Source organism: Cygnus atratus, chromosome 1, assembly GCF_013377495.2.
Source record: "Cygnus atratus isolate AKBS03 ecotype Queensland, Australia chromosome 1, CAtr_DNAZoo_HiC_assembly, whole genome shotgun sequence".
NCBI classification, from domain to species: Eukaryota; Metazoa; Chordata; class Aves; order Anseriformes; family Anatidae; genus Cygnus; species Cygnus atratus.
The window spans coordinates 42,679,427-42,701,520 of NC_066362.1; the positions used below are offsets into that span (position 1 = coordinate 42,679,427).

The 22,094-nt window shown below is 36.4% G+C and overlaps 1 protein-coding gene across 1 annotated transcript in view; it reads left to right on the forward strand.

The window, feature by feature from the left end:
- PTPRQ (protein tyrosine phosphatase receptor type Q) overlaps nucleotides 1-22,094 on the forward strand; it is a 107,645-nt gene that overhangs the window by 50,182 nt on the left and 35,369 nt on the right. Inside the window, exons 26-32 of the mRNA XM_035544349.2 lie at nucleotides 5,604-5,936; nucleotides 12,830-12,951; nucleotides 16,407-16,593; nucleotides 18,686-18,930; nucleotides 19,854-19,920; nucleotides 20,470-20,628; nucleotides 21,811-22,033. Of these exons, the coding sequence (XP_035400242.1) occupies nucleotides 5,604-5,936; nucleotides 12,830-12,951; nucleotides 16,407-16,593; nucleotides 18,686-18,930; nucleotides 19,854-19,920; nucleotides 20,470-20,628; nucleotides 21,811-22,033 (1,336 nt within the window). The remainder of the gene's footprint in view (nucleotides 1-5,603; nucleotides 5,937-12,829; nucleotides 12,952-16,406; nucleotides 16,594-18,685; nucleotides 18,931-19,853; nucleotides 19,921-20,469; nucleotides 20,629-21,810; nucleotides 22,034-22,094) is intronic.

Genomic DNA, 22,094 nt, shown 5'->3' on the forward strand with positions numbered 1-22,094 from the left:
GTGCAATTTCCTTTAAAGCATGTCTGATAGTATCAGTCCCAAGTCATGGGAAAAATAGTCTACAGTTTTTTTACATTTTTATGTTAGTAAAATCATCTGGGACCTATTTGCAATGTCCTTGTTCATACCAACCAGGACCTTATCTCACAAGGAGTTAGCAGTCCATACTAGAGTAGTATTTAGTATCATCAGGGATATCAGCTTAACCCAGGAAACTCCTTTGGGTAACAAAGCTTTCAAAAATTAATAGAGATAAGCAATATGGAATATTAATCTGCTTTTCCAATACCTCAATTTTCTGAAGATTATTTCATTGTGTGCCCACTGCTATCTGTTCTACTTTGTTCTTCACTTTCCTCCTGTTGATACTCTTAATACCACCCAACAGACTTCTAGGCTGCCGCTGTTCTTTTAATCCAAACTCCAGCTACAAGCAGCTGTTCTGTAGGCAGAGTTTTTTTATTAACTTCGTTAGGAACTATGCCATATCATATTACTGTCTTCTGTTCCCGGCCCGTGCAGCTGTAGTCATTGCTTTCCACAGAAGTCTTTATGGAAAGCAGTAACTGCTCTCTTTTCTCAGTAGATTTTTTTCTGTGTCCTTTGCTGCCCTTAGGTTATCTTTGCATTGCAAATAAGATTTTTTCTACCAAGTGTTTCTGTTGCTTTAAACTAGTTCCACTGGCCCAGTTCAACTTTACCTGAGTCTTCTTTGTACAGTCAGGTGCCTTTTCTACCAGGAATTTCCTTTCATTTAGGTTCTCAAATAAAAAGTTAATCTCAGAGCAGTCTGCCAACTTTGGAAGGGCTGATTAGCATTGCAGCCAGACGAGCATAGGGAACTGGGGCCAAGATCTGTGAAAGTAACTTCTATTTAGGTGCTTAACTTCCTGTCAACTTCAGTAGGAGTTCAGGCACGTAAATAGGTTTTAGGAGCTTAAAATCCCATGTGGATCTGGCTCCGGGCACTTTTCCTTGGAGTTTGGCCATCATGTGAACAATGGTGGATGAACCTGAAAACACCTAATTCCTCGTCCTGTCCAGAAACGGAATTACCAGCGTTTCAGAGCCAGCCTCTCTGCCGGCGTCCTGGCTGGCTTTCAGAAGCTGAATTAAAAGCTATTAAATTGAAAACTATAGAGTACATTGCACCAAAAATTACAGACTTTGAAAACCTCCTTACACCCAAAGGTAAATGAATTATAGCAAATGCAATGTAATTGGATAGGGAAGGACTGTTGGGTGAATGATGATGAACTTAAGGGATCCTACCCATGATTCCCAGGGAATTTAAATATGCGATTAGCACTAGAATTCCCACAAAGTAATCAGGATACAGACACAGACAATTTGTGACCTAGACCACCCCAAGCACACCTTTTCAGGGTTTTTTTTCTTTAAATGCACTTTTCTGGAAGTCAGGAAGAAAAATAGTTTCTTTTAGGCTCGTAACAAAGTGGGAGTATCTTAGAGCAGATAGATAAGTCTTTGTTATAGTTCCAATTTAATCTGAAAGAATAATTCACAGATACAATTTTTGGCTTCGGTTGCTTTTAGTGTGAACAGTGATCACTTCATCATAGTTGAGTCATGTTTAGAAAATTTAAACAAGCTGCATGATTACTCTAGGAAGCATGGAATGGTTTGTTCAAATCAGTACCATCTGTGGAGAGAAGAAGTTGGGGGAATTTTAGTCATTCTTGAGGAATGGAAATCTGATTCTCCATGCTGGAGTAATTGTAATCCTCTTTGTATCTGTAACCCAATAGCATAGTTGTCTTGAAATTGTCTCGTCGAACACAGTCATCAAGTGCAAGAGAGACTGTGCCACTGGGTGTCACTGCTCCTCGCTGTGGCCCTCACAGCACCCTTGTGATTTACTCCAGATTCAGATCTCGGCTTTTCATTTGCTCTAACAAAGATCACATTTACAGTTCATTTTTCTATTCAAGAAATGAGATAAAATGAACTAGATTTTAAGCTGATTTTAAGGCTCTGATTCCATTTTAAAGATCTGTCTAGGTGCTGGCACAGAAAAATTTCCTGTTTCTTCTACTGAGTAGGTTTTTTGTAGATTAGAAATAGTTTGTATATATGTGTATTAGTAAACTGGGGAAAAAAAAAGTGACATAAAATAGAAATAAATGCTTTTGTATGTAAGAAGTCTCTGTCTAATATATCTGTTGTGTTTATACCTGCAATCTTATCTTTCAAAATGGTGGGTTTGCTGTAGTATTACTCACTGGGATAATCACAGAGATTATCTCCAGCCTTGTGAGAAGAATTTTTATGGGATCCCCCTGTAGTCAGTGGGAAAAAGGACCTTTCTCTAGGTAACAAATGGAAAGAGAAACAGTTTTTCTTCCCTCCCTTCTTTCCCCTGCTCTCTGGGAGTTTGTCTCTTCCCACCAGGTACATGGAGAGCTCGAAGAGGCTGGCATTATTAGACCATAGCGGTGTGTGAGAACCCACAAATCACAGCCACTGTTATTTTTCCTGAAACAATTTGTAGTTCTGTCAAACAGCCAAGCATCTTTTCTGCCTTTACTACAGCATTGTTAGTTCTCAGGTCTTTAAAATAACATCAACCCTGTTGAAACTGGGAGACCAGCATACTCTCCTTGAGAAGGAAAGCCCACCATGCTGGCTAGCACGCGACTTCTACCAGCAATTCACATCTTCAACCTGTCTAGTTTTAGATGCACAGAGACTGCAGTTGTGCCAGATGTGGATCTACCAGCTGTACATTGGGAATGGGTATATATTTCCACCTTCCTTTTGGCACCCAACAATTGAGCAGTTGCTATGTACTTTGTCCCAAACCCCTGTTTCTAAGTTTTCCCTTTATTATATTCAGACAGACACTTGTGGTTCTGCTTTTCTACCAGAATCCATGATTATGGTAAGATCTATGTTGCTTTTTAAAACGTGCTCTGCTTAAAATCTTGTGATGAAGAGGCATCAGAATATATTGAATCATTTTCCTTATCCCCAGGCAGAAAGCTTTAAGCTCCATGCAGGGTGTTTTTTTCAGTATTTAATCCTGTCTTCCATTTAAATGGGAGTCTTGTTCAATAATCAGTTTTCAGCAGATGGAAGTTAATGGTGATAGACTAAGAGGCATTAGGGCCAGTTGTTTTGATCTCCATGTTGCTTCCTTTCACATTTTTATTCCAAGCCATCCAATGATGTGTGTTCCCATCAAAGCAGAAGCTCCAAGTCACGTGCCCGGGATGGTTAGGTCATATTCCATATTAAAAAAAAAAAGAAAAAAAAAAAAAGAGTAATCTCTTCTGACTGAGGAGGAGGATGAAATTTTCTTAAATTATCTTAGTTTGGATCTGATCTGATGTCTTTGGAATTTCTGACTCTTGATTTTTCACTTCCTGGAATGTATAGCATTGGGTCTTAAAAATACTTTATTTTAATTCAAGTTCAGGGTAAGACTTGGTGATAACTTTTATTTCAATCAAATGGCTTTATCCATTCTATCTCAAATTTTATCACCATCATAATGGAGTGTGTACAATTAATATTCTTTGCAGTATCTGAACAGATATTAACAGCCTATATTCTAATAGAGTACATGATTTTTTTAAAGAAGGATACAGAATTTTCATAAAAATTATTGAACATTTCTGTGCCTTTATCTTCCAGCAACTAGTGGATAAACTAAACCTTTCCATGTTATTTGCATAAGTAGCAAATACGGTTTATAGAACTATTAAGAAAATATTGCAGTGCTTATGTCTCTTCCAAAGTGAATAAATTGAATATTACCTCTCCAAAATTGTGATCAAGCAAGACGGTTTCTACCTGGTTTGTTTTTATTTACTACTTCCTGTACTTTACTTCTCTTCATGGTAATAACAACAGAGCAAAACAATTTTGATTTTGATATTATAGAGTATTATGGTGAAAGTTGGCACTGACAGACTTTTTTTGACAGTTAGCTTTTGGTCTGTGTCTACTTAGTAGGCTGCTCAGTAGGCTGGGAGCATATGGGGCTACTGTGTGCTGTGACAGAGGAAGTCCCCATGGCTCCTGTGTCTGACCTCTGTCCTGCAGGCTCCACCTTCTTTGGGCTCATTTGACGGGGTTTGGATTTCTCAACTTTTTCATTGTTAGAGCTTGGTTTAACTCTGAATCTACATCTCTTTCTTGTTAAATATTCACATTTAATGAAGAGGCTTCAGCTTGTTATATTATGATGTTTTATGAACAAATTGTTGCAGATGAAAGCTGAGCTCAGACACTACCATAAGGCTGAAAAAAAAAAAAAAAAAAACTTTTCTCTTTCTTCCCCAGTAACATTGGCTTGGGATCCTTTTATTCTTTATGTAAGCCTTGGGGCTTCTTCAGTTTCAGTTTGAGGATATATCATGTGTTTCCTTTTACCAGCGATACTTCTTCCCCCAAAAAGGCTAAAGCACTCTTTAAAGCTAAGTGCACAAAATGATTTCTGAGCTGATTTCTCTGCACAGTTTTTGCCATAGAGTATTAGTATTATATTACAGAGGGTCTTAGAGATAATATTAGCTTACTGTATGACTATTTGATATAGCACAAAACCATATGTTGCATCCAGTCTGCAAGAGCTGAGAGTACACTGTTGTCTTAATATAGATATGGATGAATGTGTGTGTATCTATGCCCTACTTCTGTCTCCATGCACATGAATATAAATCTGTGCTTACCCATGTATACATATGCATTTAAATACACGGAGGCAAACTTTATGGGAAGTTTCTTTTTTTTGCCTTGTATTGCCATGTTATTTAATTGTTCCTGTTTTTTTGTTTTGTTTTGTTTTGTTTTGTTTTTGATTTGTAGCTTACTGAACAGCTTGTGAAACAGCTACATTATGTATGTATTGATACTTTTCATTCAGAAGGTGAAACAGGACACAAAATGAAACCTGAAGGTGTTGTTTGAGGATTTCATATGTTACAAAGAGAGAGGGTTACAAATGAGTATTTCTAAGTGAGAGGTGAGGAATCTCAGTTAGCAAGAGCAGTAAGAGATGCTGTGGGTAGGTCAAAAATAACTTCGCTTGATGCTCCCTTCCCAAGTTGAGACATAACCCCAAATGTAGTAACAGCAATGTCACACCTCTCAAAGCTTGCCTCGTATGCCACATTCAAAAGTATTTGCCTTTTTCAAAAGCTATCATACATGTTTCCCACCTATATATGTTTGGTGTAGGTTACACCAATGGAATTGCTCCTTATTAACTATAGGAACTTGAATTTGGTTCATCAGATGTGCTTATTAAAATATTTTAAAAACACTGGTTAAAAGGGTTATAGTTGCAAAAAATTTCATTCAAATGAAGATATCATATAATCATAGAATATTCTGAGTTGGAAGGAAACCACAGGGATCATTGAGTCCAACTCCTGGCTCTACACAGGACCACCAAAAATCAGCCCCGATGTCTGAGAGCCTTGTCCAAGCACTGCTTGAACTCCAGCAGCTCGGTGCCATGGCCATTTCTCTGGGGATCCTGTTCCAGACCATACTCTTAGTGGAGAAACTTTTCCTAACATCCAGCCTGAACTTCCCCTGTCCCTGTTGTATATCTTACACGTTTTAATTTGCAGTTCCTAGTGCTCCCATGGATATTGTTTTTTCCAATGTGCAATCAACAAGTGTGACCTTGAACTGGAGATCACCGAAATCTATCTTTGGCTACTTTCAAAACTACAAGATTACCACACAGCTACAGTCCATCCACTGCAGTGACTGGGAAGTTAAGGAATGTATTGAATATGAGATGCATCAATATTTATATGAAAATGTGGTGGATGACAAGATAGAAGAGACTGTGTATGGACTAAAAAAATACAGATGGTACAGATTTGCAGTTGCTGCCAGTACGAATGTTGGTTATGGCAGTTCTTCACCTTGGATTTCTACACAAACACTTCCTGGCTGTAAGTAAGGATGTTTGTCATATGTCATATTGCTATTACAATGTGTATAACAATGTGGTCGTCTAAATAATCAAGAACACTTAGTAGAAGTTATTTCTTCATAGACCTATAATATTGCTTTTATTGCAACTCTTCAAGTACAAAATATGATATAAATCGTTTGGTAGGTATGTACTCTTCACACTACTTCAGATTTTAATACCTTTTGTTTGCTATACTATATATACTGTTTGCTCAACAACAATTTAATTTCTCAGCCCTAGTCTGCCTCTAGAGTTGGTAAATCTGGATTTTGTCTACTTTGGGTTGATATGCTGTTTTCAATTCGTCGTCGTATGTGGGGCGTGTCAATGAAAAGTAGTCTTTATTTTTCTTTTGAATTCTTTGACTAAAAACCTGTTCACTAATGTAGTAACGCTTTTCTGAAGTTCTGCTGCACATTCCTGTCAGTGGAACATAAAGAGTATTTTCAGAGGAATTAAGATTTCTTTTCAATACCATTATTTACCTAACAAGATTGCAGATCAGAGTAGCCATGTAATGTCTACGGGGCTGACATGCCTCAGCTGAGGTTTCAGTTTCCAAAGAGGAGTTAATTGTTGCAGATATGTTGTCACTACATATTTGAGAGAAAAGGACATGAAACATAAATTATTTAGGCAGTTGACGTGGGGACATATAATCTTTCCTACCAGTCCACAGCCTGCCTAGGTCAGAGCACATTTGAGATCTGGCCTTTGGTCTGTGTGGAGCAAAAGAGAACCACCATGAGTGGCCTGACTAAATCACAGCTCCTTCACTCCATTCCTCTTTTATTTAGTAATCTTAGTAGAGACCAAGGAATTAAATAGCTGTGTACCAAGGACTATTCAGTGGTCTACCAACTTACTTTGTTCTGTTCATGTTTTAACAATCATGTGATGTGAATGCAGAAAGCTTTTTCATTTGTTCCTCATGGTATCTGTGCACTGTCTGTGCAGCAACATTGTCTTTAAATACCTCTGTCCTTAAATACCTCATAATTTTTCTGCCAGGTAAAGAAAATTGTCATCTTCATTTGCAGATGAGAAACTGCAATAGAGAAATTCTAAGCCCAAACATACAAAGAGATTTAGACACTGTGAAAGTGAACTTCACAACAACCCATTTTTCATATAGAGCACAGAAGCAGTCCTTTGGACTGAAAAGTACTGGAATCAGCTATGGAGTCATTCTCATGTGCACTGACTCTTTGTCCAGTGTTTTTTGGAGAGATGTGAATAAATACAATATTATAAATGAAAGTAAAAAACAAACAAACAAACAAACAAAAACATATGACTCCAGATGGAGCAAAAAATAGCTAACAGAAGCTGTGCGACTTGTGAGCCAGCAGTTCTGAGAGATTTTGTACTATTAGATAGATAGATCTCAGCTGCTGAGATGTCCTGGAATGAATCACAGAATGGTTTGGGTTGGAAGGGACCTTAAAGACCATCTGGTTTCAATCCTCCCGCCATGGTCAGGGACACCTCCCACCAGACTGGATTGCTGAAAGCCCCATCCAGCCTGGCCTTGAACAGCTCCAGGGATGGGGCATCCACAGCTTCTCTGGGCAACCTGTGCCAGTGCCTCACCACTCTTTGAGAGAAGAATTTCTTCCTAATGTCTAATCTAAATCTATGCTTTTTCAGTTCAGAGCCATTAGCTCCTGTACTATCACTACATGAGCTTTTAAAAAGTCCTCCCCAGCTTTCCTGTAGGCTCCCTTTAAGTACTGGAAGGCCACTATAAGGTCTCCCTGGAGCCTTCTCCAGGCTGAACATCCCCAGCTCTCTCCACCTGTCACCAAAGGAGAGGTGCTCCAGCCCCCTGATCATCCTTGTGGCCCTCCTGTGGACTCACTTCAACAGGTCCACGTCCATGCAAATACTTTTCTTCCAAAAAATATTGCTGAACTTAGGAAAGGTAGGGATTTAAAGCAGACAGAGAGGCAGATAATCAAAACACATGTGATCACATAAAGATAGGATTATCTTTATGATTTCCTGTCCAGACAGTGTCAGTTTGGTTTAAGAAAGAATTAGTTTCTTATCAGTCCCACTGAGGAGTTGGAAGTTAAAAGCAGAAAAGCCTCGCTTGACTGCGCAAACCATTTCCATGCTGATGCAGTGTTGTTTTCAGCACTAGGTTCCCAGTGTGCTCTATTAGCCTGTTTTAAAACGTTTCTAGAAGTTAAGTTCCACCAGCCCAGATGTGAGTGGCCCCTGGCCTGTGTCTATAGTGGGAGAAGAGTGCAGCAACACATTACCTGTGAACTAAATCAGTGACACATAGAGAGATGAACTGCCTATAAAACATACTGCCCCAGAGTCAAGGGAGCATGGGCAGTATTCCAGATATGGCTGGGTGCTGGTCTTTTTCCTGGGGCAATGGCAATCAGCTGAGGAGGAAAAAAGAGGAACAAGGCATGTCACAGCTGGGTAGCCAGCTGGCAGCTTCAACAGCGCCAAGACCCTCCCTGAGCAGTGGTTGGACTTTGTGAAAGGCAGGTTTCCAGCTACCTGACCTTATGCACCCCACAGACTCATCTGTAAAAATATCATTAAATAGACTAAGAAATTTTATTTCTTCTTTTTCCTTTGCAAAGGTTACTCCCTGTAGCAGAGAAGAGAAATTTGGGGAGTGAACAAAAAAAAAACTTGTCCAGTGCTCTGGGAAGCCCTGCAGAGTGCATCCACAGAACAGGTGTAGCTCTCCCTTTCCTCTCTCTCTGTAGCTCCCCCCTCTCCTCTCCCTTGTGGACTGAGCCAAGCATCCTCTGGATTAGTCTGCTGGTACCCAGCCAATATACATGGTCTGTTAGGGCTTAAGGGTGCTTAGATGCTATGTAAAATAGCCTGAGTACTTAGCCCCTAAAATCAATGGGAGTTGTGTTTGCAGCTTTGAAGGCAGAAGTTAGCAACCATTCTGATTTTACAGAAATGCCTCTGTAAGACATTGTTTCTGAAAAAAGCAAAAAAACCACGAACAAACAAACAAACAAACCACACGTTACCTTGGTTGTGAAATAATACTCAAATGATTTTGCTTCAGAAATAATTGGGTACTCAGAAATTTTTTGTTTCTCTCAAGCCTATAGTTATATTCAGGAATTTACAACATTTAAGCAAAAAACTGTTAGACTCGGTTCCAAGAATATAAAGAGATGAAATCTTGACAACAACAACAACAAAAAATACATAAAAGAAACTGTAAAGATATTCTTCACATTTTCAAGTGTTGAGTATTGGGCTGTTCTGCTACAGCAGCAAAAGCTAATAATTCTTAATATCCAATGACAAAGGTGAGGATCTTTAATTCTTTATTTCAGTTGTTCATTATGAAGGTAAACTTAAGGCTAAGGGAATCATTTTTAAGATTCTTCTACTCACTTTCATGTTTCAAACAAAAAATAATGGCAGTGTTCTGTACTGAAAGAAGTTATAGTGTTACTCCATGGAAAATGTTACAGGTTATGCAGTACAGCCCAGTTCTCACAACCAGATAAACTATTCAGCCTTCTGTCTTGCAGATTATTCTCACAGGAACTGTCCTACTGTCTCATAAACTAGTTTGATGGCACTGTTATTGCTTATCTGATGGATTACCTAAGAGCCGAATCTACTTTGCAAGATGAAATATTTTCAACATAACTTAGATTTATATAGTTACCAGTACAGAAGATCATAGTGCTGTGTCACAGGAAGGGAAAGGGCAACAAATGTTTTCCATAGCTAAGGAAACTTTGTTCCCTCACACCTGCTCTTCCACTGAGTTTCATTTTTGTATTTATAAGGAGAATAAGATTGGCTGAATTCATACTTTCTAAGAAAAAGTCACTTTGAAGGATGGATGTTAGCTGGTAAATGAAGGGCAGTGAGATCATTGAACTTATTTTGGATCTCATACACAATGCAATGCTTTTTGGTAAACTTCCAAGTCTCCTAATGCCAGGATATACTAAGATACAAAGGAAAATCCCAGATGTTAGAATGTCCCATGAAGGATAGGACAAAGATGCATGGGGCAGAGTTATGCTACCTTCTTTCCCAATCCCTGCTGATACCCAGTTGCTTGGTACACTTCAAGAAATATTTCTGTGTGGTGAAAAGCTTTGGCTGTATACCAGATAGAATTTGCCTGGGAGAACTTGGTTTTCTGTGTTCCTTTCATTCTCTCAGAACTCAATATTGGAGATTAAGTATGGTCTAGTATAAGATATAAATGTTTCAATTTATGTAAAAGTAACCTAGGTAATTATAAAATGAAATAAGTGAGCCTCACACTTAAATTTTGGTGGGAAAAAGAAAAAGGGCTGGTCTTAACCAAACTGGCAAGCATGAATTTCCGTTAGAAGATTGGACTATTCAGACTTATTTTTGAGGATTATCCTAAATGATGGGCTATCCAGACTTATGTTTAAGCTAACACACTTAACTGCTGCCTTAGCATCAGGACACAGATGGATGGGAAAGATGACCCTGACCTCCATAAGACCCACATTCCTCTGCAAGGATAGAAGCATGATAATCAGGAAATGATGGTTATTAGTTACAGAAAATGCATTATTGTGCAAACCAGGAGAAAAGTGCTTATGAGAGGAAGTGATTGGATTATGGCGGAATGAGAGAATAAGTCTAGGTCATTTCTACTGAGTAAATTGCTGTGATTTATAAGAGAAAGGGTATAGTGATACCATGGACTTGTATTGACTGGATTCATTTCACAAACAAACTTAAATCAGAATATGGCAGCTACCTACTGAAGCAAAACATTTTTTAGAAAGATGCTTTTTGTAAAACATGAGGCATTTCAGACACATTTCATTCGCTAGTTGCCTAAGTATGCAGCTTATTTCAGAAAATATTTAATTTTAGTATCATTCAGTTGATGTCTGATATTGTACTTTTCATGATGAAAATAAACCAGGTATTAATGCTTACATGTATTTTAGATCAGTGTCTTAAGTACAGTATGCTCAATTAGAATTTTCTTGAAAGTATCTCAAAATGTGTCAAATAGAACATGCGTATGGAAATAAAATAACTTCAAATTGGATAATTTGCAGATTAGGTTATGCTTAAAGTCATTTCATGCCATCATCGTCTAATGAATAAGTGTAAATTGGCTTTGGGGAAAAAAAAAGAAAAAAAAAAAAAGAAAGATTAAATGCTCCATTCATGCTATAAAAGAGTAATGGAAGTTTATCTATGGAAACCTGGTAGGTTTGGAAACGAACGAAGGCTTGAGAAACTATATACAGTTTTATACTGTTTTTCAGAAAGTTCAGTTGGAGATGAAGATACGAGCACTACCACAGTTACTGACAGCGCTATTCACAGTAAAAGTCACTGTTTGAACAAGTCTCATATGTATTACCTGAAAAATAAGCCTAATTTGCTGTAATTCTGTTTTTTAGGGGAACAGTGTTTTCACCACCCCTTATGTGCTTTCATACATAGTTCACTCAGTTACAGTCTTCATTCAGTTGTTTGACCCTATTCAGTATTTTAGAGGACTGCTTCCAATGGCTGAATTTGATCCTCCCTACAAAGTCTAGTATATTCCTGCTAATCCTGGCACACCACACTACCTCCTATATCCAATATCCTGAACTCTTCACAGCACCTTCTCAGCTCCTAGTTTTTCCTGTTTTATTCTGCAAACATGGTGCAAAATGTGCACCTTCACAGTGCAAAATCTCTCCTCGTGAGGCTTCACAACTAATTTCAGTAGTTACATACCTTCTTCTGTGCTATTTTTCATTTTCCTAATATTTTCTACCTAACAAGCTAAGTAACTTTGTATACACTAAAATTTTCCTCATAAAACTCTCTGACAGACTGTTTGCTGATATGTGTTAATCATTGCTGTAATTTTTTGTGGTAGATAAAAAAAAAAAAAAAAAGCACCATGAAGCCAAGGAATTGCGCACAAATTTGTTGTGGCTTCTATAACACGCTGTTCACTGGTATATGTCACAGTTGTCTTTTTTGTAGTAGACAAAAGAGGAAGGCACCATGGAGCAAATTTATGGCATTATATACAAATCTGTTGTCCATTTTATTCCAAATTTTAGCATCCCCAAATTCACCACAGGCATTAAGAAAAAGTAATGCCACTTACTCTGAGACTTGCTGTATTGTTATATGAATTCAAGAAGTTAATTAATTTCTCATTTATGAGGAAGAAATAACTAGGTGAATTCACATACCACCATGACAAAAGGAAATTTTAGGAAACACTATTTTTTATCATGATCATTCTTCCCTTCTTACAATTCCTGTTAGTTTTTGGTATGTATTTTCCAGAATTTCTCAACATGCTAAGAGTAAGTGAAAATGAAACCTAGATTTTTTTTTCTGTATATATTTTTTGTACCAATACTGTCCAACATTGTTGGAAATCTTTTCCAGCTCACAGAAGACCTTGTATTTTGATAATTTCTTGTTCTTTGCATGATTAGTCTGACATAAACTTTCTCCTGTATATTATACATGCCTATTCATGTAAATAGCTATATATATATTTTGCTTGTGTCATGCAAAATGCATGTAATCAACCTGTAATAAAAAAAAAAAGACAACAACAACAAAAAAAACTGTTGTTTCCAGTTACAATGATGTTGTAGGCATTTAAGACACTATAAATGCTGTGATACGTTTAACAAAAGCTGTGTTTCTAAATCCCAGTGTATACTTTATAAATGAGAACAAAAAATGTTATAATTATTTAAGCAGTCTACAATAGTAAATTTGTGACAGAGTTTTATTTTCAAATAGAAAAATAATCTCTACTGGCTGCTAAAATTGCTGGTTTATTTGTTGTGAACTTCTCTGGCTGTGATTCACATAAGTATTTTTTTTCTGTAGCTCCAGATGGTCCTCCAGAAAATGTGACAGTGTTAGCTACATCGCCTCACAGTATTAATATCAGCTGGAGTGAACCTGTCGTCATTACTGGACCAACATGCTATCTCATAGACATTACCTCAGTAAGACAACTCTGTTCTATTTTTGATAATAATACAGATGCTTAGTGATATAAAAACTCACAACAGATTTTTTTTTTTAATGGAAGTTATAGGATAGACATAAACTGGAGTGAAAAATGATATGACTGACGCATCCATTTTCACGTAAACTCCACCAAAGAATTCATTATACATTTACAGATTTCTTAATGGGAGATAGATTAATTAATTGATATGAAAGAATGTGTGCTAATAGATCTTGCACAATAAAAGGTTTAGCTATAATTGTATGCAGCAAAACAATAGCTGAGCTTTGCAGAGGTGTACCTTGTTCCAACAATAATGATATTGTTTACCAGTAAAAATGATAATGACTTATTTTTGATCCAAAGAAAAAGGTCATTGTCATAATTTTACAGATGAGTGGAGAGCGTAGCAATCAGAAGTGACTTGTACGAAGTTACACAGTGCATCAGAGGACCAATTTTAAAGTCAAACCAGATTTTTCACTTTCCACTTGGTGCTCTGTCCATCAAATTAACTGTATTTTGGTAGCACAGCAATAACACTTCTTTCTTCTTGATCTTTATAAGCAGAAAAAGCCTGACATAAGAGAAAATCTCTATTGGCCTTTTTCTTTTCTTCCTGTACTGCCCTTAAAACAACCATTAATAAACCACAAGTCATTTCATGCCCTGCAGCAAGATATGGAACTTTCAGTTTGAGCACATGAGAAGTTTTAAGTACAATAGAGATTCCCTGATAGTTCAGAAATTATACAGGGCTATCTGTGTAAAAGGGAAGGAGTTTACTAGACTTTAGTAAGGAAAACTTGCTGTTTGCAGCTTCAAAAATTCTGCATCAATCTATTAGATAATGGGGGAAAAATAAAGAATGCTTCAAACAATTTAAAGACCATATATAGAAAGTTTTGTCTTCTCTGAGAAAAAAAATAATATTATTGTCTATACATTTTAAGTGTTTCTAAATGAATCATAAGGATTACAGATATGCTAAAGTATTAATGATGAGATTTTTGTGCAATTAAAATTTCTAAGGAGATTAGTAAAAAAAAGCAATTTTTTTTTAAACTCCTCAGTATAGTTACAATGGAGAGTAATGTGTACTGCTGTTTTCTCTTTCTTAAAATTGATTCTAGAATATGTACAGCACTTAAGTAATGGAAGGAATTGTTCCTTGGCCCATTAGGCAGGACACGAGAAATTAGATAACAATCTGTATTCCACCTTTACTAAAGTTAGAGAAGACTTCTTTCTTGTGAAAATTTCCTGTCCCTTTTGTCTAAATTTCATGATAATACATCAACAGTAAAACTACTTTTCAAGCTTTTAATAAAACTTTCAAATTAAAATATTAAAGATTGATGGTTTGTGTGCAATATTTAATCATTTTATTGATTAAATAAACTATTCCTCTTTTGTCTGATAATTCCTAAATTATAAACGGGCGTCATCAGATTGTGCACTATGAAAATGTTGTGAATACCTGAGCAATGGAAGTTACGGTAAAATTCCTTATTAAGATGAACTGTGGAATTTTTCCTGCCAGCATTTAGAATAAACTTAAAAACCCATTTTGATATGGTCAATTTGTTGGACCTTGTTGTTTTTTTTTTTTAAAGTTGTATTTTTTTGCCCAAATATATTTCAAGTATGCCATTTTATCTTTAGGGATTCCTTGTTACCTGATATTATCTTTCTAATGATCAGTAGCTACAGGTGTCAGTTCTGTAGATAATTCTCTTAATAGACAAATCTACTACTTCCTAAAGGCCAATATACCTGTCACAATATGTTTGCAATGAAAATTTGAACGTATGTTTTATTTTCCCAATGGGAATTTTTTGTGAAGACTCCAAATTCCACAAAATTCTGCATGTACAAATTTGTTCATTTTAGTTCTCAACTGAGCGTTTTTAAGGATTTACAAAAATTGGCTCACAGAACAGAATAGTTTCAGATTTCTACTCTGACATATTTATTCTTAAAAGGCCTTAATTAGTATTTTTTAATAATGTATTTGGATTTTATAAGGCAAATGGAACCAAACCATACAACTTTAGAAAGACTATAAATATAATGATGCATTGTTGTGATTGTATTTTAGGTCTGGTATAAATATTTATATGCCAGATTTTTGATAGTCAGATAGGAAAAGCCCTTGATGGCCATCCCAGGAAATGAATGTCTGTTTAGTCAATCAGAAAGTTTAGTTCAGGTTAATTCTCAGTGGGGATAGATGCTTATCTGTCAAATAAAAGGTATGATTGAACTATTCTAATGTTTTAGCAGCTGTGTTTAATACAGATTGCATCCAGTGGGAAAACTACTGTACAGCTTCCTAATCCTCTTTTCAAATAACATACTGAAGAAACAATAATGAAAACATCATTAACTGAAGTAGTGGGAATAGACATAAAAAAAGATTTTTGAAAATGATGCTTGATTATATGCTAGAAAGGCCCCCATATTTTATCTTTCTCCTTTTTTAAGCTAAGATTAGATTGGATATAAAGCTCAACATTGTATATTTTTCTACAGAACTACAGATTACTTTAGAAGTAGGGATCTCAATAAATAATCTTGTCCATATTCTTGCTATAATGCAGAAACAAGCATACCTGGAATCTTCCTGACAGGCGATTCATTATCTTGTTCTTAAAAATGTCCAGTGTGGAAAGCTGCTCAGCAACATTCCATAGATTATTCCAGTTTTTAACTAACATTACAGTCACAGCCTTAGTTATATGGTTAGGTATATTGTTGCAATTTTTGTAATATTTAATTGTTATCTTTTTTAGTGCAAATATCATTTCTATCTGTATTTTCTCAAACACCAAAACCAATGGATTATCCTCAGTTCTGTAACATCCTTCTTATATTTTGAAGTTATTACTGTCTTCTGCCATCTTTCCCTTTCTAGATTAATCCCCAATTATTTAAACTTTCCAGCTCTTCTAGTGACAGAATTACTCCGTTCTACAGTCTTAGCTGTAGTGTTGTTATTAATGAATCCCAGGAAGAATTGCTTTCTCTGTGGTGCTATCAACATTGTAAATTGCTACCCAATTTTCTTTTCATTTTTGTATTCCAAACCATTTAAAACTATATAGCTGATCATCTTCTGGATCTCTGCCTAGTTTGTTTCCCACTTCAGATTAGTACTGCTCCCTTGACCCACTGTCTGCCAATCGGTCTATGTTTGCTCAGTGGAAGAGGGCACCAAGTTCCTTCCAACCCAACCCAAACAAACAGCCCACTTCCTATATTACACAAAGTGTTTAAGAAGCAACATGAGTGGGGTGGGTGTATACCCCCTTGTGCAGCTTTCTAGCTGTGCAGCAGTTAGGAAAGGAGGGAGATACAAGTTAAATATGGTTTTCAAACAGTAGTGCCCTGCTGTTGGCTGTTTGAAATCTTGTAAATCTTTTATTTTTTATTTTTTTTATTTTGCAGGTAGATAATGACAATTATAAAGCCCAGTTCCTGAAGAAAAATGATGAGGGTAAAATCCTAGAAATTTCTGATTTGAAGGCATTTACAAGGTATTCTGTAGTAATCATTGCCTTTACGGGTGACGTTAATGCTGCAGCCATTGAAGGCAAGGCTAGTTCTTCAGTAATTGTCTCCACTTTTGAAGCAGGTTTGTATTTTTCTCCACTTCATCTGGATCAAAGTTTGCTGCTTTTCTTTCATCTGATAAATGACAGTTTTGAAGACACGGTGCGCTTTTAATGCAGATTTGTTCTGACAATATTTTTTTCTTTAATGTTTAGAAGGTGCCAATCAGCAAGAAAGTGATGGTGATAATAGATAATAAGATTTACCTTTAAGTGAATTAGATCACACTGCTTATAAATGGCACCTGTACTGATCTTAGGACATAATTTGTATATTCGTAGTGGAAGGAGGTTGGTAGCCCAGAAGTGTTGTGCTAAAGTCAGCTCTACCACATTTTCAAAACAATCAGCAGAAGGAGGCAGATATTAAGGTGAAAAACCTGCTGATGCTAAGTTTTTCAGAGAAATAAAATTGAGCTCTGAATATGATGAACTATAAGAGGACTCATGACACCAAGAGGCTTTACAGTAAAGTAGACAACATTTGCTTAGCAATATATAAACATGTACATGGGAAAGATACAGTTCTATCTTAACATGCGTAGTTCCTGGTTGTGCTCCATCTGCTACTTTTGCAAGTTTTGAGTTGTTCACTAAGGATATTTAAAAAAAAAAAAACATATATTTTTTCTGAAAAAATATTGAAGTTTTGTTTCATTCAAACTAATTATCAACTCAGTCTAAAGTACACTTTCTTTATCTATAGTAAGGTTAGCTCCAGGTCAACCGGTTTAGCTATATATCCAGATTAATTTCAGATTAGCATATACTACATAGTGATTGCATTTATCATTTATCTTTCCTTTCATGTATGAAAGTCTAATGTCCCTAGTGATATGATGTGTGTGTGTGTATATGTAAGTATATATATAATGCCTTTAATATGTCAAATTCTAAAGTTTTCATGACCTGCTTATATCCCCAGGGATTTTTATTGTGGAAAAATGAATGAAGATTAAATTTGTTGGTAGCTGTGTCTGTCTTGTGAGCTATCTTTTTTGGTTTGTGAGCCACTTTTTTTGGTAGCCTTTTCTTTCATGTGAAAGTGTGATACATTAGAAGGTTGGGTAACCGTAGTGAAGAACAGTTGTTTTTTCCATCTCATCTCATCTCATCTCATCTGGTTTGCACAGTCTAGCACACAGCTGAGTATCTGAGGAAGACAGGACTAATTTACATAGACTTTACTCCTCTAGAGAAACCTGAGTTATCATTCATTGGCTGGGGTTAAAAAAAAAAAAAAGAAAAAAAGAAAAAAAAAAGGAAGATTGACAACTGCATCTAAATCTTTGGCTGAGGGAATGTTTTTACTTTCAGTTACTTGATTTCACTGTTTAGAGGTCATGCTACATATTTGTCTGCTCAGGTAGAGCAGTAAATATTCAGCTGCCTGGAAAGAATGTTACAGCCTTTTTCTTTCAGACAGGGACATTGGGAAAATGATTTATACCTCTTCTGTCTTGACAATAAACTACTGGAATAAAGTTTGACAAATAACTGTCTTTGGCGAAAGTGCATGTTGTGTTTGTGTGGTTATTGCCTTCTGATACATTTCTGGACAGAAGCTGAAACACTTGTTTGACCTGTTGTAATTCCCTGCATATGTCTGGGCATCAGCTAGTGGAAAACTTTTTTCTTAGAGTTAGCTGTGATAAGCATGGTGGCTTGTTTATATGTTGGGAAGGAGCTCACTGTTGACAGAAGGCTTTCAAGAAAGGATACTCAAGACTAACACTTGCTTCTTGCTTGTCAGCCCATGAGAAGATCTGTTTACCTCAGGATATATTTCAAGGTACAATGGTGCCTTCAGGCTTTCTGAGTAGAAAATCAGAAGAAACTTTTCTGAGTAGAAACTAATGAGGGTTATCTAACAATTATTTTTAATATCTATTGCATTAAATGCTATCATCAAGAATAATATTTCACTACAAATTTAACTTTTATTTGTCTTTGTAAATATTTACATAAGTAATAAAAATTAAGATTTTTTTGGTAAAAGCAGAAAATACAAATGAAATATAGATATGTGAAAGTATAATTTGTAATTTTTCAGGTTTTACTCTAATAGTCATAGTAGTGAACTGATTTAAGTGGATCACTAAATGTCTGTTTCAGTGCCTGAAGACCCGCCTAACAACGTAACATTTCAGAAGATACCTAATGAGGTAACAAAGTTCCAAGTGACATTTGTGCCGCCGTCTGAACCAAATGGGAATATTCAGGTGTATCAAGCTATGGTGTACAATGAAGATGACCCTGCTGCTATCTGGATCCACAACCTTAGTGTCATTGATAAAACAGATCAGTCAGTCACTGCGATGATAGAAGGACTGAAAGGAGGACATACCTATAATGTCAGCGTAAGAATTAATACTTTTTCTTTGGTGTGATTGAGCGATTAGCCTGGATAGGGAACACAGAACTAAGCCAAATCAAAACTGTCATACAGAGAATGTTAACTGGGTTGTGAAGAATGTGAAGTCTGAAGAAAGAGAGGAACAGTGAGGAGGGAGGAGTGAATGGTAGCCCAAAACATCACTAGCGGTAGCTGTGCACAGGTTCATGTCCCACTGAAGCAGCCTGTGACACATTGTCACAGGCACAAGACTAAATTTCTCTCTGAATTCCAGCACTTGCATTGCAAATTTGGTTCAGATGAAAGGTCCAGTTCTGCAAGGGGAGCTTACTAGAAGAATATGCTTGTAGTCATAGAATCACAGAATGGTTTGGGTTGCAAAGGACCTTAAAGGTCATCTACTTTCAAACCTTCTGCCATGGGCAGGGACACCTCCCATCAGACCAGGTTGCTCAAAGCCCCATCCAACCTGGCCTTGAACACTTCCAGGAATGGGGCATCCACAGTTTCTCTGGGAAACCTGTTCCAGTGCCTCGCCAACCTTTGAGTAAAGAATTTCTTCCTAATATCTAATCTAAGCCTACCCGCTTTCAGCTTAAAGCTGTTACCCTTTTTCCTGTCACTACACTCCTTGACAGAGTCCCTCTCTATGTGAAAGAGTCCTTTCATATAATCAGAGAATCATACATGAGAGGTGGCAACATAACTGTTCAAGTAGGTTTGTTTTTCTCCTTTTTGTAAGAGCTACATTACAAGTGATAAAGGATTACTGTACTTAGGATTGTAAAGAAATATGAGGTAAGTTCTAGCAAAGTGTGAATGACATGAAAGGAGTGTTTCAGCATTCATTGTTGCTTCAGATATATCTAGATTTGGCTGATTTGAAGCTAGTACAAATACTCATTAACAAGTGTTTGTTTTTTTAAGGTATATGCAATTAATGGTGCTGGCGCAGGACCAAAAATTCAATTGAAAGTAACCATGGATATCAAAGGTATATCTCAAAAAGTGCCCTTTTTCTGACATCTTTTTAAATGCTGAAGAAGTTGTTTTTCTACCTGTGACTACATAGTTGTGTGCCTTTGTGTATTTTTAGGGGAAGTAGGAACAGGAACACGTAACTGATAGCCTGGAATTGCAGTGCTCAGTTTTGCTGTGTGTCACTAATCATTTGCTAAACCATGTGCAGCACAGCGAAGCAAGCATATTGACATCAGTATTTTAGTTACCATCAGCAAACAGCTTAGAAGAACATAATGCAGGTATAGCTAGGTATATGGTATCATATTTGTGGAAATAAATACAGTTGTTGACTGAAATTCCTCTGAAAATCTAAGACAATATTTTTATTTTTTTAATGGAAAACTGATATGCAGAGGCATTCAAGAGAATACAGTTTTTAGAGGCTTAGAGCATGAATTAGGACATTAAATTGTCCCTGAAAATATGGCGATGATTTGTTTTCCATAACACAGCTATGTGCCTGAACAAAGTACTTGCAGTGGAAAACAAAACTCTGTGGTATATCTTTGTTTAAAAACAGAACCGCCACGGCCTAAAAAGAAACCAGCACCTGTTTATGATACCAATGGGGCCTTACTTGTCACAGCCACAACGATTACGATCAGAATGCCAATATGCTATTACAGTGATGATCATGGACCTATCAAGAAGATACAGGTTCTTGTTGCAGAAGCTGGAGGTAGAATTTTATATATTCTCTTGAAAATTGTTTTCTGTTTTTTATAAATTTATTTTCAGCTTTTTTTTTTTTTGGTTGTCAGAAACTTCATGTTAGAAAACAGCTGACAAAATTACTTTAGCTGTGACAGCAGTACTAACAGCAAAGAGTCTTCCACAATACCTGTAGGCTGGGTTTTGAGAACACTTGCCAATGAAGCCCTACTGTTATCATTATATTTTCTTTATATTTTCTTCATCTTCTTGAAGAAATAAACACATTTGGCTTTTGTGAAGGATGAATAAATATAAAACTTTTTTTGCAAGTTTTTTTTTCTATTGCTATTAGTGTTGCCTGTAAAAGAATGCAGTCATGTGCAGTTGATATTTCCATTTCATAACGGGGGCAGAGGGATTTACATAAATCCCTTCTGTAGACTGTGGGTTAGAATGTGTATTGCCTTGTATGGACTGATGAACACTTACACATGTGACCAGTCTCATGATACTCTTTTGAGTAATTGCCTACCAATGTGCGTGGGAGTTTCATGAGTGGACATCATATGGTCAGGCTTACTTTACCTAAGAAGGAGAAATTCCAGGTATTTACTTCGCTTGGTTTGTTATCTTTAAAAGTGTGGAGGTAAAGTATTCACATTAAGTGGTAGAGTCTCTCACCTTTTTCTGAATGATGTATTTCAGCACTAATCCTAGAGACATTTACTTCATAGTTATTTCTGTGAAGTTTCTCTTGAACTGAACAATATGCAAATACCATGTTAAGAGATATTTTGAAGATTTTTCTCCTGTCAGAGTTGCTCAGTACTGACCACTTACGGAAAACTAGTCATTTCATTTATGAAACTGTATTTAGAGTAAACACTTTTTACTGTCTTTGCTAGACATTCCCAGTTTCAAAGTAAATGGCTTGCACAAGTGATGTCTTCTACAGGCACAGCTTATGTGGGAAACTGACCCTGAAGTTTTCTAGCTGTGATTCAGTTGACTTACTCTTAGTTAGCAAAATACAGGTGGTGTGGGGTCTTTAGGACATTTGGGCTCAAGTAAAAAGAGAGCTACAGCCTTAGTTGTATAAATGGCACTAATAGCATGCTAAGTCCTTAAAAAATAATCTTTTATTTAACTTATTTACAATATGATTAGAATGTAAATTATTTCTGATTATTTCTTTTCTTGACAATAGCTCAGCATGATGGGAATGTTACTAAGTGGTATGATGCCTACTTCAACAGACCAAGACTGTATTTTACAAATGAAGGCTTTCCAAACCCACCATGTATAGAAGGAAAAGAAGATCTGAGTGGCAAAGAAGAGATATATGTCATCGGCACTGATACTACATGTATGATACCAGGCAGTCAAGATAAAATATGTAACGGCCCACTGAAACCAAGTAAACAGTACCTGTAAGTACGTTTGCCTGTATGTTCATCCAAGAGAAACATTTAAGTGAAATATACATTTACA